At 44.7% G+C, this 15,926-nt stretch overlaps 1 protein-coding gene across 1 annotated transcript in view; it reads right to left on the bottom strand.

Annotated features, from left to right (window-relative positions):
- The window catches only part of lhfpl3 (LHFPL tetraspan subfamily member 3), a 39,050-nt gene extending 23,334 nt beyond the window's left edge, over positions 1–15,716 (bottom strand). The window contains exon 1 of the mRNA XM_021563883.2: positions 14,396–15,716. Within this exon, the coding sequence (XP_021419558.1) occupies positions 14,396–14,825 (430 nt within the window). The 5' untranslated portion in view covers positions 14,826–15,716. The remainder of the gene's footprint in view (positions 1–14,395) is intronic.
- Between the last annotated feature and the right edge of the window lie 210 nt (positions 15,717–15,926).

The following is a 15,926-nucleotide window of genomic DNA, read 5'->3' as shown; positions in this document are numbered from 1 at the left end:
AGGGACAATAGTGAGAATCTGGAAGCAGTGTGTCACAGAGAGACAGTGGAATACTGAAATAATTGTGGAATTTAAATTTGTTTATAAAGCTGAAAATGTCTACAGAGTGAGAGATGTGAGTGGTTGAATCTAGTTTCTAAGCTAAATGATGGACTGTCAGTGGTTTCTTTGTAGGGGGGCCAGACTAATTGTGTCTCTCTCTGCCCACTCTGATAGTATGTCATGATGATCAACAAGAGTGATCAGCAGGAGCTTGGTGAGCAGTGATGCATGGCAGAGCTGTATCAGAGGGAAGGCTTCGATGCCAACCAGTGCCCATGGGGCGAGGGCAGCAGGGAACGGCTTAAAGGGCAGACGGTCGATATCCAGCTGGTTGCCATGGAGACACACCTTTTAACTCTAGCGGTGCCTTCCCAGAAGGAACCTCTTTGACCACTACACCAGTCTCCGCCCGCCGTGTCCGAGAGATCCTGCCCATCTCACAGCAACAAGAGAGGGAGAGGCAGGAAGCGAGCGTGTAGTGTGCCGTTTTCCATGGCAACCCAGGGGAGCGAGCGAGCCAAGCTCGGAAAGAATATTGACCGCAGAGCTGGCAACGGACAACAGTGAAACAGTGCATCTCTCTCTCTCAGCCACGCATCCTCCGAGCAGTAACCCTCATAAACAGGTCTGTGTTAAAGAACTGGGTTACAGCTAGATCAACACCGCAACACAAAAATAACTTAACTACAATGCTAAACCAGAAGCTGTAACATAGACGATCTCATTAAAGTATCTCATTAAAGATGAGTATGTTGCTTGAACCCAGGGGAGATTGTAGAATAAGTCACAAGTGCAGCAATGCACACAGAACGTGTCCTCATCCAGACTCCCTTACGTATCAACCACACTTTCCCAGAGATCAATATACTGTGCTAAGTTTATCAGATAACAACCTCTGCTGTTGTGCTGCTCGGCGAGTGCCGAAGCTGTCTGATGTCCTCACAACACAGACCTCATTTGTACAAGTTTTTTTTTGACCACAGACTTGGCAGGGCTCGCTTTGAAAGAAACACTCTGTCAACATCATTAGCTGTTTCTGTCACAGAGGGAACATTGTTCCTCAAAACCAGCTCAGCTTGGTACTACCAGTCCTTTAGATATTGCACCAATTCATAAAAATGTATTGGCTTAAAGAGATCCAGATCCCTTTAAATATACACCGTATCACATACAATTGGTGCTAATTTCCCACTGGACACAGCGGTCAGTTCAACGTCTAGTTTTGATTTACATTTGGTTGAGTTGTCAACGAACGTAAATTTAACGTGAAATTAAAAATGTCACAATGTCATTAGATTTAGGTTAACGTTGATTACTTTTTACAAATCCAATCAGTTTTCCACATTGATGTAACGTCACCCCAATGCTTTTTATTAATTGAAATGACATTGGAACAGCGTTGATTCATCCCGTTTTTGCCCAGTGGCTAGTGTCCCATTCATATGACTGCATTTGCCTTCCTTCACAGTAATTACTGTTCGGGGGTAATTCCCCAAGCGGTATTAATGCTTTCTTGACAATGACAGGGTGCTCCAGGAAAAACATCCCTGCTGGTCGTTTATTAGACCCCTATGCCAGGTCCCGGTCTCTGTGGCTGGCTAGCAATAGGCTGTCATGTTTCCCTTCAACTCTGGGGTCAGCTGACCACCAACATCTTCACAGGCTACTTCTCCCAGACGGTGAGAGACTTGGTGATCGCTAGGGTAATACATACGGGAGGCACGGCAATATGCCAGCCAAGCCCAGGAAAACCCCATCTATTATGATGTATTGATTGATGAGCAGATTAAAATGAAGGGCGTCAAAGTGCTGGGAGATGATGAGGCGTGTGAGGATAACATGGAGAATGAGATTGCCCTCAGGGCTTGGGTTTTAGTTTACGGTTGAAAGAGGTGTTCGAAACAATGACTGATTGATTAGCCATGGGTCAGGAGGAGCAGGGGAGGAAGAGAGAGACCGGATGAGTAGGATGAGGTGTACACGCTCCAACACAGCGGATGGCTGCCCAGGTCCAGCACATCAGGGGAGGAAGAGAGAGGCCGGATGAGTAGGATGAGGTGTACATGCTCCAACACAGCGGATGGCTGCTAAGGTCCAGCACATCAGGGGAGGAAGAGAGAGGCCGGATGAGTAGGATGAGGTGTACACGCTTCAACACAGCGGATGGCTGCCCAGGTCCAGCACATCAGGGGAGGAAGAGAGAAGCCGGATGAGTAGGATGAGGTGTACACGCTCCAACACAGTGGATGGCTGATTTGCCCTATGTCCTCCTTTGATTGGCGTGGAAACTTAAAATGGATGCCACATGCGAGGACTGAGAAGTAATGAATAAAAAAGTTTAAAAAAGGTCTCTGAAAACTTTGGCCAGTACGAGTCGAGTCACCACTGCCCACACAGTCAGATATCAAGCACACAGTCTCTTAAAGATGAGCAGTTTACAGGTAGAGGTGTTGTTTTCTAGACCTGAGTAACTGGGCCAAGTAGTCTTACCCTCGCTGCATCTCATTCATCATCAAATCCCCCAACAACAGAACCCAACAACGACAGCCAGGTGTCATAACCAGCCGGTTGGAGAGACTGATAATGACAGAAACAGGAACTGCGCGACAGTCTCTTAACAAAGCAAACTTAGACGCGCCAACATCACACATGCTGCTGCCGCCTCGCTGCTTTTTTAATGGTTCACCATGCCCTTGTCCCTCCCCCCTCCTTCTTTCCTTCCTCTCTCCAGAAGAGGGGGATACATCAAACCCCTGCCTCCTTTGCTTGGCTCTGGTGATCCAGGAGATAAACACAGTTTGGAAATCTATAAAGCCAACTTCTCTGAACGCTGGCTGGGACATAGAGACTGGAGGAGATGTGGGGGTCAATACATCTATAGCCTATCACTACTTAGACTACAACAACACTGTCTGGATTGATGGATCAAACAGCGATTTTATCTAAGAGCTGGTCTCATGGAATAAAAGGTTGAGAGCAGAAGGTTTGGTGGCGAGAAGAGTTCACCATGCTGTATGCTAGATGTGCTTGTCATAGTTCATCAACATGGCCAATACAAGTCTACGTTAATGGAGAGCTCCATAGCCCTCATTTTAGGATGTTGAAGCCTCCTCAGGAATATCCAGCATAAGAAACAGATCTTGTTCACGCCTGTTTTCATGTGTGTGTGTCTTGTGGTTTGTTTGTTGGCACATGTAGGCCAAGGTCTGAGTTTTTGACAATAATGATCTCAATTTCAATCAGAACACCCTCATATCAAATCAAATCCCATTTTATTTGTCACATGTGCCGAATACAACAGGTGTATTAGACCTTACAGTGAAATGCTAACTTACAAGCCCTTAACCAACTATGCAGTTTTAAGGGAAAAAAAGTATTTACTAAAATAAACTGAAGTAAAAAATAAATAAAATAACAAATAATTAAGGAGCAACAATAAAATAACAGTAGTGAAGCTATGTACAGGGGGTTAGTCGAGGTAATGTGTACTCGTAGGTAGACGTAAAGTGCATAGATAATAAACAGAGAGTAGCAGCAGTATAAAACTGGGGGTGGGGGGACAATGCAAATAGTCCAGGTAGCCATTTGAGTAGCTGTTCAGGAGTCTGTTCTCTCTGCTACCGCAGTCTATGACTTGGGTGGCTGTAGTCGTTGGCAATTATTTTGGCCTTCCTCTGACACCGCCTGGTATAGAGGACCTGGATGGCAGGAAGCTTGGCCCCAGCGATGTACTGGGCCGTACGCACTACCCTCTGTAGTGCCTTGCGGTCAGAGGCCGAGCAGTTGCCATACCAGGCGGTGATGCAACCAGTCAGAATGCTCTCGAGGGTGCAGCTGTAGGACCCATGTCAAATCTTTTCAGTCTCCTGAAGGGGAATAGCCGTTGTCGTGCCCTCTTCACGACTGTCTTGGTGCGTTTGGACCATGATAGTTTGTTGGTGATGTGGACACCAAGGAACTTGAAGCTCTCAACCTGCTCCACTACAGCCCCGTCGATGAGAACGGGAGCGTGCTCTGTCCTCCTTTTTCTGTATGCAAATTTGAGTGGGTCTAGGGTTTCTGGGATAATGGTGTTGATGTGAGCCATGATCAGCCTTTCAAAGCACTTCAAGGCTACAGACGTGAGTGCTACAGATAGGTAGTCATTTAGGCAGGTTACCCTGGTGTTCTTGGGCACAGGGACTACGGTAGTCTGCTTGAAACATGTTGGTATTACAGACTCGGTCAGGGACAGGTTGAAAATACGTCCTGGTAATCCGTCTGGCCCTGCGGCCTTGTGAATAATGACCTGTTTGCTCACATCAGCTACAGAGAGTGTGATCACACAGTCGTCCGGAACAGCTGATGCTCTTATGCATGCTTCAGTGTTGCTTGCCTCGAAGCGAGCACAGAAGTTATTTCACTCATCTGGTTGGCTCATGTCACTGGGCAGCTCGCGGGTGTGCTTCCCTTTGTAGTCTGTAATAGTTTTCAAACCCTGCCACATCCGACGAGCGTCGGAGCCGGTGTAGTACAATTCAATCTTAATCCTGTATTGACGCTTTGCCTGTTTGATAGTTCATCGGAGGGCATGACGGGATTTCTTATAAGCATCTGGGTTAGAGTCACGCTCCTTGAAAGCAGCAGCTCTACACTTTAGCTCAGTGTGGATGTCGGCTTGCAATCCTCCCCCTTTTTCCTCCCAATAAAACGATGGTCATTGTGGCCAAACAGTTCTATTTTTGTTTCATCAGACCAGAGGACATTCAAAGTACGACCTTTGTTCCCATGTGCAGTTGCAAACCTTAGTCTGGCAATTTTTATGGCGGTTTTGGAGCAGTGGCATCTTCCTTGTTGAGCGGCCTGTCAGGTTATGTCGAAATAGGACTCGTTTTACTGTGGATATAGATCCTTTTTGTACCTGTTTCCTCCAGCATCTTCACAAGGTCCTTTGCTGTTGTTCTGGGATTGATTTGCACTTTTCGCACCAAAGTTTGTTAATCTCTAGAAGACAGAACGCATCTCCTTCCAGAGCGGCATGATGGCTGCATGGTCCCAAGGTGTTTATACTTGCATATTATTGTTTGTACAGATGAACGTGGTACCTTCAGGTGTTTGAAAATTGCTCCAAGGAAAAACCAGACTTGTGGAGGTCTACAATTTTTTTTCTGAGGTATTGGCTGAATTTCTTTTGATTTTCCCATGATGTCAAGCAAAGAGGCACGGAGTTTGAAGGTAGACCTTGAAATACATCCACAGGTGTGACAGTGAATTATAAGTGAAATAATCTGTCTGTAAACAATTGTTGGAAAAATTACTTGTGTCATGCACAAAGTAGATGTCCTAACCAACTTGCAAAAACTATAGTTTGTTAACAAGAAATGTGTGGAGTGGTTGAAAAACACGTTTTTATGACTCCAACCTAAGTGTTTGTAAACTTATGACTTCAACTGTATATACGGTCACTGTGGGGACGACGTCATCGATGCACTTAATGATGAAGCCAGTGACTGATGTGGTGTACACCTCAATGCCATCAGAAGAATCCCAGAACATATTCCAGTCTGTGCTAGCAAAACAGTTCTGTAGTTTAGCATCTGCGTCATCTGACCACTTCCTTATTGAGCAAGTCACAGCTGTTTCCTGCTTTAGTTTAAGCTTGTAAGCAGGAATCAGGAGGATAGAGTTATGGTCAGATTTGCCAAATGGAGAGTGAGGGAGAGCTTTGTATGCGTCTCTGTGTGTGGTGGTCTAGAGTTTTTTCCCCTCTGGTTGCACATTTAACATGTTGGTAGAAATGAGGTAGAAACTGATTTATGTTTCCCTGCATTAAAGTCCATGGCCACTATGAGCTCTGCCTCTGGATGAGTATTTTATTGTTTGCTTATGACCTTATACAGCTCGCTGAGTGCCGTCTTAGTGTCAGCATCGGTTTGTGGTGGTAAATGACAGCTATGAAAAATATAGATGAAAACTCTCTTGGTAAATAGTGTGGTCTACAGCTTATCATGAGATACTCTACCTAAGGCGAGCAAAACCTTGAGACTTCCTTAATATTAGATGAATATTAGATGGAACGAAAGCCCAGCCAGCTGTATATTATCCATGTCATCGTTCAGCTACGACTCTGTGAAACATAAGATATTACAGTTTTTAATGTCCGGTTAGTCGGATAGTCTTGATCGGAGCTCATCCATTTTGTTATCCAATGGTTGCACATTGGCTTATAGGACTGATGGTCGAGGGGGATTCCTCACTCACCGATGGATCCTTACAAGCCACCCCGACCTATGTCCCCAATATCTCAGTCGCTTCCTCATGCGAATGACAGGGATGCGGGCCTTGTCAGGTGTCTGAAGTAAATCCTTCGCGTCCGACTCGTAAAAAAAAAACAAATCTTTGTCCAGTACAAGGTGAGTCATCACTGTCCTGATATCCAGAAGCTCTTTTCGGTCATAAGAGACAATGGCAGAAACATTATGTAGAAAATAAGTTACAAATCATGAGAAAAAGCACACACAATAGCACAACTGGTTGGGAGCCCGTAAAATGGGAGCCATCTCCTCCGGCGCCATCATGTCTTTATCTGTAGTTAATTGTTAGCCTTTTTCCTGTAGTCATAATTAAACAACTCTAAACTGTCATCATTTCTTAATTATGAAGTCAGGAAGGGAAATGCTCAGGACTGGGTTTTTTACAAGAAAGCTGACAGGGAGAGAGAAGAGAGGGAGGTCTCTATAGACCTTCTCACCTGTGGTTGAGCAGTGAGATGCTGCTTGATGGAATGGGCTGCAGCATTGTGTTTGAGTTCATGTGATTCCAAAGAGCAACTGAGTTTATTTTCCACCTGCTATCCCCTGCTTAAAGCAGATGTGAATGTATTTGCACGACTCAGGATTGCATTTCATCTAAAATGTCTCCCACAGGGCAACTTGAAATACCAAACGCCTTCAAAGCCTTTCATTCATATTTGACACAACTATAATTTATTCACAAACCAGAGTTACGCAGTGTTATTGATATGGCTCACGCATTTCTAAAAGACCGAAAGGGATTCAAGATGATTCAACACATTCTACAAGGTCATGTACTTTGCATCTCGGCATTCTGCATTTTTTTAATGGATAAACAATTCTGACAGTGAGATCTCAATTGTGAATGCACTTTCTGCTAAGGTTCACAGACCTGGGGGAAATTCAGCCCAGAGAAAGTCACTCAATTGTGGCTCTATAGAGAAATCCTTGTTAGACACACCAAAGTTAAAGTCATGTCTTTCACATACGTACCTGTATACATTAAGTACACAATTCTGACACTAAATGCCCTGATTTCTAGTCTTATCTTTAGCGGTTGGTGTTTGCAGCAGAGCTTTTCCATGGTTCTCTTGCTTCAGGTTGTCTGCTGTCTGACTGCGTTAGGGAATCTCCTGCTTGTAAAACAGGATTTCTTAAACTATGGGTCGGGACCCAAAGTGGGCATGGGCATGTGAAAGGTGGGTCGCAGTTATGAGAATACATCCATCATCACACATTATTTTGTTCTTAATTTGGGTCGTTGGATTTGGGTCACGGGAGAATGGTCAATTTCACACTTGGGTCTCGAGCTGAAAAGGTTTAAGAACCCCTGCTGTAGAAGATTAAGTTGTTGATATATAGATCTCTAAGCACTGGGGATGAGCTTGACAGTGCCAGAGCTGCAATCAGGACCTCAGGGTCTGCTCCTCCTCTGTAGCAGCACTAATGATCTCTATGGAACCAGGGTGATCAATTCTTAATGAACCATGGAAAGACTTCTGTCTGTCACCTGACATGTCTACTGCTGCCATCTTAAATCCTACACCACCACCACCATCTCCTAGGAAGATTACAACCTAGCTAGCTAGTTACCATGGAGGTTTCTGGGACGATCTGACGTTTTAACGTGTCACTCTGACCTTAAAAACGCGTCTCGGCAGACATTTGGTGCACCACTGCTAAATGAATGTAGGACAAACACTGACATTTGATGTTCTTGTCAATGCTCTATTATAGCTTTAATTGAGCACATATGTCAACACTTGACCATAGCAAAAAGGTTTTGTCTAGCTGCAGTAAGACAAACTTAAAAATTACAAGTCAGTTGTGTCAACTTATTTTTACAATACTACAGTAGATGATAGCTACTTCTACAAGTGACCTACAATTAAGTTCTACATTTGGCATAAACCCACCTGCTTTAAATAAGTAAGCTTCTCTCACAATGATCAGGGTTAGCTGAGTTGTATCAGAGAGAAAGAATGGAGAGAGAAAGTGAGAGACAGACAGTATTTTCTCTTCTTGGGAGAAGCTTATGCTCCTTGAGATTATCACTTTCCCCTGCTAGGGGATTTGTCTCTGATCCCTTGTGCAGTGGTGGGTAGCCTAGCTATTTAGTGACGCTCCCTTGGGGACGGATGATACAGATGTAGGATCTTAATTTGATCACCCTGTTGCAGGAGAATTTAACTGCAATGCAGGAAATGTCAAACTTGTAGTTTATTTGAGGTTTATTAAAAGCCTTCGGATGTTTGTAATTTCCACTTTAAATTTTTACTTACGAAAAATGTATCAACCCCTACAAAAATGTCCATTAATTATAATCCACATAATAATTCACATTTCCTATTGCTACAGGATTCTTTTCCTGCTGTAGCATGCTGGCACTGTAGCAGACTAAACAAGATCTCTATTGCAGAGTAGAACATTTGCAGAGTACTGTAGAGCATTCATAGATTGCTCATTCTACCCACGATTAATTACCCAGGTAGTGCTGGCAAATACTGTGCACGCAAAACTCCCAAAGGATAACTGTCAAATTTGTAGGAATACACAGACAAAGCCGCACGCACGCACACACACACAGTAGACAAAAGTGTTAAACAAATCAAAATATATTTAAAATTTGAGATTCTACAAAGTAGCCACTCTTTGCCTTGATGACAGCTTTACACACTCTTTGCATTCTCAACCAACTTCATGAGGTAGTCACCTGGAATGCATTTCAGTTAACAGGTGTGCCTTGTTAAAAGTTAATTTGTGGAATTTCTTTCCTTCTTAATGCGTTTGAGGCATCAGTTGTGTTGTGACATGGTAGGGGTGGTATACAGAAGATAGCCCTATTTGGTAAAAGACCAAGCCCATATTTTGGCAAGAACAGCTCAAATAAGCAAAGAGAAATGACAGTCCATCATTACTTTAAGACATGAAGGTCAGTCAATGCGGGAAATTCCAAGAGCTTTGAAAGTTTCTTCAAGTGCAGTCGCTATTTTATCAACGTAATTGTGTGCACCAATACGATAAGATCACAACATCTTTAAAACAATTTCCCACATTTGAATAATAAGACTGCATATAAACCATCAGATCTAGTAATGAAATGTTATTGAAGCAAATCCCAATAATGGCATCTACAGTCATCGCAGATGCACAACCATGGGAGATTCTCTCCTCTTAGCACAAACCCATCTTATGGGTTATTGGCAGGTACAGGATGTGTCAGAATGACATCCTAAATCTGGCACTGTATCTGCCACCTCTAATCCACAGGAAGATGCATAAAACACCTACTGCTCTGACGCCTTCACACCTCCTGATGTACAACGTCTGCTTTCTGATTTATTTACCAGCTGACAGTTCTATTAAGAGGCATGCTATAATGATCATTGGGAGGTGGGTTTGAGAAAGCACACATTTCATGCCTGGCAGGCACACCATCTAACTTCCTGATGACTCTATTGGAGGCTTAAATGTCCATTGGCCCATTGTACATAACATTACACTCTAAAATGATGGTGTGTGTGTGGCTGACAGCGGGGCCTGGTCCGGTGCTTTGCTGAATGGGTAGGGAACGGAGAGAGGGATGAGTTGAAGATGAGTGAGATAGAGGGGTGGGCCCTTTTTCTCTCTCTCTGGAGTATACTGTGGGAGAGTTTCTGATCTGTGGAGAATGCTGTGGGAGATTCTCTGATCTGTGGAGTATGCTGTGGGAGAGTCTCTGATCTGTGGAGTATACTGTGGGAGAGTCTCTGATCTGTGGAGTATGCTGTGGGAGATTATCTGATCTGTGGAGTATGCTGTGGGAGAGTCTCTGATCTGTGGAGTATGCTATGAGAGAGTCTCTGATCTGTGGAGTATGCTGTGGGGGGCTCAGTGGGCTTGCAAAGAGCTGGAGAAGTGAGCCGGCTTTCATCAGCCCCATTCACAACTCCTCTTGATGTCCCACCACACTACTACTGCTGTCCTCCAAAACTCTGACTAATGGTGCTAGAGTAAGTGTGTGTAGCTGGGACTCCCGTTTGGTCATGTTACATCATCTCCCTAATCATCTCAGGCCCAGCCATCCAGTCCATCACGCTACCACTGACAGGAAGGATAAGAGCTGGTTGATGCCATTAGCTATTGACTTTAGTGGTACTATGACACACACAGCAACTGCCCACTGGCTTAGTGCACAACCTTGTAACGTTGTGAGTGGAGAGGGAGGCTAAGCTCTCATTTATGGCAGGTCATATTCAGTTCAAAAAAACATTGGTGAAATATGTAGCCTGGTCCCAGATCTGTCTGGGCCCCGAGCTTGAACTTCTAGTACTTTTCAGCATCAATATTTTAACTATTCTTATCGCTGTTTTTTTTCTGCAAATCCTTCTTTGTGACCATCACTTTCCATGTTCTTTAATGTGCTTCTATCTTTTCCTCCCTGCTGGTCTTCATCCCCTCCCTTAGTTGACATCTCTTATCCACCTCCTCTCTTTCCCCCAACAAGGCACCATGTGATGTCTCTCACTTGCCTCTATTTTAAAGAATTGTGAGAAATGAAGAGCCACACTGTGCAAAGATCCCCAACAGCCACAGTACTGTATGAGTGCTGAACAGACTGTGTGTATTTAAACGCCAAATCATGCAATCTCTTGCATAGGCACGAGTTGGCCCAATCCCCAGACTGAGGGATTGTGACAGACACCTATGATAAATTAAAGACACGGTAAAGAGAGCACGCACACACACGCACACACACCCGAATAAATGGACCAACAAACAGTACTGCCTGTAAGCAGCAGAGGAGCCAGACGGTGACAGCAGCTGTCTCCCATTAGTGGGAGACAGAAACCAGAAACCTCTGGATCAATAAACCACGAGCAACCAAATGGGCCTTTTAATGTTTGATGTTAATGCCAGCTTCCGTCTCTGGGGACCCATTGGACCAGTACTGATTGCAGCAATGTGCGGCCACTTACCCGTATGGGCAGCCTAGTAGTCCAAACCGAGCCAGGAAACAGGTCGTTGAAATGCCTCCACAACACACTCAAGAGCCCTCCTGGTTCCTTTGTTTGCTTGTGGAAGCCATATCCAAACGGAGCATGGAGCCCCTGCCGAATACATGAATGATAATCACCTTCCTGTGTGTTCAATCATTTGCCTTGGTGAGGATCGGAAATAGGGATGGTCAGCGGAGTTCTTGTTTCCATCCAGGATGGCGAGCCGAGCACCAATCTGCTACCTCACTAGAGCCAGACAGGCAGGCATTGTCATGCTGCCTGAGCCGACCCATCCATCACATCCTCCACTAGAGTGGAGAAGCGCCTGGCATTTGGTGGAAGTTGTCACAAGACTAGTGTGATTATCATCGACCGACCATGCAGTGTGGTTGTCATGGAGGGGGCTGCCTGTCAGTCTTAGTTTGGAAGTTAATTGGTCCACAGTGAGGGGGTGGTCAAGGCGACACAAGGGGGAAGGGAGCGAGAGGGAGGCTGGAGGGAGGCAGGGCGGATGGTCCAGCTGCTCCAGTTTGCAGACAACTACTGAGTGCAGACTGGGAATGTCTACCTGAGAAGTGCTGTGTGCAGTGGGCCAGTTAAGCAGATTATTCAACAGTGTTAATCGTAGTAAGGAGACTTCTTTAGGTATTGTATTGCTGCAGCCTGCAGGGGCAGGAACATGTCAGTTGGTTTCATGTACATTTCCTTGAAAAACACACAGAAGCAGACATTTTGAGAGCACTGTTCTAGTGTTGCGGTTCAAATGCCTGCAGGTGGATTGTTCTCATCAGATGTTCAGCTTCTCCTCTGCTTTTAAGGAGAGGTGCCTCTTCGCTATGTGCCGTCTTTGACAGCCACTCACAACAGCCAGTTACTCCTGGATAAGTCTGACTACACTGAGCCTCGAAGGATTTGACAATCAAACCTGGGATCTGTGGCTGCAATGAGAAAATAAAAGTACACTATATTTCCAATTACTACTCCCCGGGAACGTCTTAATAGCCAATTTCACAGTGACCTCAACATGACATATCTGAGAGAAGGAGAATTGAGAGAGATAGAGATTCAGTGAGCGAGTTGAATGAGGCAGCGACTGCCTGAATGCTGATGATGCATGTCATTGCCACGAGCAAAGTGCTATGATGGATCAATAAAAGACAAGGAAGCAATGAGCAGCCAACAGGCCCCGAGCACTCAGACCTCTCATTGTCATCTCCAATGTTGACTCCTCACCACACAGCACTCCATAAAACCATCCTCTGCAGCCTTACGGCGGTATGGTACACTGTGATGCCATGCCATATTTCTTGACAGAGCCTTCGGGTGGGGGGAGGGGTGTTTAGGCATCATACAGGCCGTGTTAGTCAGTTTGTTGATCACCCCCCTGTATAGTTTGAACATGATCAGATCTGTACCGTATTATGAAGACCGTATCCAGAACATCTCAGAGTAAGACTGCTGATCTAGGATCTGTCCATATAATCATACTCATTATGATCTAAAATGCTAAACTGATCCTAGATCAGCACTCCTACTCAGAGATACTTTTGTGGATATGGGCTCTTCCCTGTGAGAGAGGGAAACCAACCAAGTGGTTACCACTGACTCCCTTCCACCACAGTGATAAGCAGTGTCTTTCTTTCATGTGGAAAAACAAGGTGCGGATATGAACACCCAGGCTGTGCTCAATGGCCAGGGCTTCTGTTTTAACTCGGTCTGGGACGAAAATGCTGTGGAATCCTCCGGATAATCTCCATGCTGGTGTTTATGTTCAACATGAATTTACAGCGAGGCTCCTGCAGCTAAACAGACGGATGGTGTTGTGGGTCTCAGACCAAGCAGCATTAACACCATTCATTATGTTTTTTTAATCAGTGGTTTGTGTTACTTGCTACAGAGATGAGTTGAAGGATCATTGCCTTTGATTGATCACTGGTTGATTGTATGCACCCACTTTAAAGCCACAACCTGGAGTCTGTGTGCATTCTTTACCAGTTTAAATTCTGCAAAGTAACTTTCACTGTGATGCTTGTTTACAAGCTTGGGTAAATTATTATGTATGAGAGAGCATTACATACAATCATGACATGCAGGTTAAAACTCAAATCAACTGTGCATCAATGATATTCATTTTGGGTGGCTCCAAACACATGACACATTACTGGATATTTTGCTGGGAGATTAACATTGGGTTGTTATTTTACCTAACATTTAGATATCTTTAATTCATCTCTTATCGTGTGTTTTTCAAGCATCTATGTGGGTTTGTATCTTCCTGATATACAATAAGGAGGGGACTTGCAGCACCTCCAGGATCTCAAATAGTACCACGTTTGCGCTTGACGCGTGCGTGTGTACGTTTATTTTTGCAAGGCTTGTACATGCAACTATGGCCGGTGTGGTTTGCGTGTCTGGCTGTATTTTTTATGATTGTCTTTGCTCCATTAATATATGTTTTAAAGATAGTGCGACAGTGTATGATGGTTTAAGACAGAGAAACAAACATGTCTGTCATCTGCAAGGAGCTTTTGCTCATTTTATAGAAATATATTTGCTTAACCTACGTACTTAACCCCCGACATACACTTCTCATAAAGCTGACGTCAAGTATAACACTATCAACCACACTTAAAGCTAGAATCCTTCATTTAAACAAAAAATAGCAAAGGGCATCCCCGTCCGTTCTGCAAAGAATCTAAGGGATTGGGCTGGATAAATGTAACCACTCTAAAATTCATAGACAGAGCTATAGATGCAAGGACTAACCACCAATGATATCGAAAGCTATACAGTGTTTGTTTACATTTACGTTGTTTATCAACATTGGAGTAAAACAAGCCTATATTTAGGGTTCTGATGGGGCACGACAGTTGAACTAAACTCATGAGACATTTATCAGTTATATTCTTCAAGAATCAATTGGCAGTTTATAATTTACAAGTTCAAGAATGGATGTAGCAACTAAGGATTCTAGCTTTAACACATTGTTATAATTGCTCCTACCTGGCTGATTGAACAGCTGGAATATAGAGATGTATCTCTGGTTGTAGAACTGCTGAAGTTCTGAACTCCTTTACCAATATGCAGACGGGGAGAACTTACCCGCAGCCAGCTGCATCCAGCCGCAGATCTTGTAGACCGTGCCTGTGCTGCAGAAGAAGAAGAGCGTGAAGCAGCCGATGCATCCGATGACCAGCGCCATGGACATCCCGATGAAGAAGGACGCAGCTTTGAAGGCTCCGGAGGGGATGGTGCTAAACTCCATGAAACTGCCCTGGCACGTCAGGTCCCGGGACAGCCCGTTTCCGATGCAGTAGTGGAAGAGGCCGAAGTAGCCGGCCTGCGGCGTGTCCATCCCGTCTCCAATCCAGTAGGGCTGGATGAAGCACACCACGTTGACTATAGCGAAGAGGATGGTGAAGATGGCCCACAGAACCCCGATAGCGCGGGAGTTCCTCACGTAGTTGGTCTGGTAGATTTTGGCAGCCTCGGAAGCGGGAAGCATGGTTGTAGGAGCCCCAGGCACCATCATTCAGTCTCTAAAGGTTTTTACATTTACGAACTGTTTACACACAGAGCTTTAATCAAGCACAAAGCACATCCCGGCCGCGTCAATGTGACATGATCTCCCCGACAAAACTGCTCCCTTCTGGGCGAGTGTTTAGCCTACTAAAGCCTTGCAGCTTGCACTGTGCTTGGGTCCGCCACCGTTTTCCTTATCTTTATTGAATGGTAGGCTGGGTATCCGAGAGATATTACGAATAATACTGAGGAGGAATCTTCTGAATGAATGATCACTGAGATAACAGCATGTAATAATCACCGGGTGTTAAATCGAAACGGCCATGCATTTCGCAGATACACTACAGCCATAGTAGGCTAAACAAACACCATACGGTCAGAACTGCATTCGATTGAGGGCGCACAGAGATGAATAATCCATGAAAAATGCTAAAGTCCACCGAGAGCGGCTGAGATCCCCCTTCACAGACGCCGCTACAACCTCATCTTCCACCGAATACCAATTTTCCCGAGGTGGAGGAGGTGCGTTTAACTGAGATGATGAAGTCGTGAGTGTTGACAATCTACTCACTATGCATCATGTGCTCTGCGTCCATATTTGACCAAAGAACACCTGTATTCCAGGCAGGCGCAGTCCGACTGTCACAACCCATAGACCTATCAAAGCCCCTCTGATAATGCACCATGCGCAATATAGCCTATCCCCTAATCCCACTCTCGCATGCTCCAGTGCAATGATGGAATGGGAGACATCTGAAATAAAATCGTTAAATCTAAAAAGCAACACTCCTATTTGATTTAGTCTAGATTGGCTCTGACTCGTGAGGCAGAATATTGAAGTCTCAGCTCTCTCTATCTCTCGGTGTTGATCTGTGTCCACCGAAATAGGAAGGCTTCTGTCGCAAAACAAGACGCGCTGGTATTTAGCGTACAGTTAACAAGTGCACATCAACAACAAGGGCAGGCTATACAACTCAACACTGCGACATGGCATTTTATCACAAAGTCATGATAAAGGCTAATTGGCTCAACTTAATCATGATTGCAATGGCTAGGTAATCACTATAAATGCATCACCTGTTTGATAGCCTACTCCAAGTCTCCAACTTTG

This window comes from Oncorhynchus mykiss, chromosome 15 (assembly GCF_013265735.2).
Source record: "Oncorhynchus mykiss isolate Arlee chromosome 15, USDA_OmykA_1.1, whole genome shotgun sequence".
Classification (NCBI taxonomy): domain Eukaryota; kingdom Metazoa; phylum Chordata; class Actinopteri; order Salmoniformes; family Salmonidae; genus Oncorhynchus; species Oncorhynchus mykiss.
This window is presented reverse-complemented; position numbering and strand designations above follow the sequence as displayed.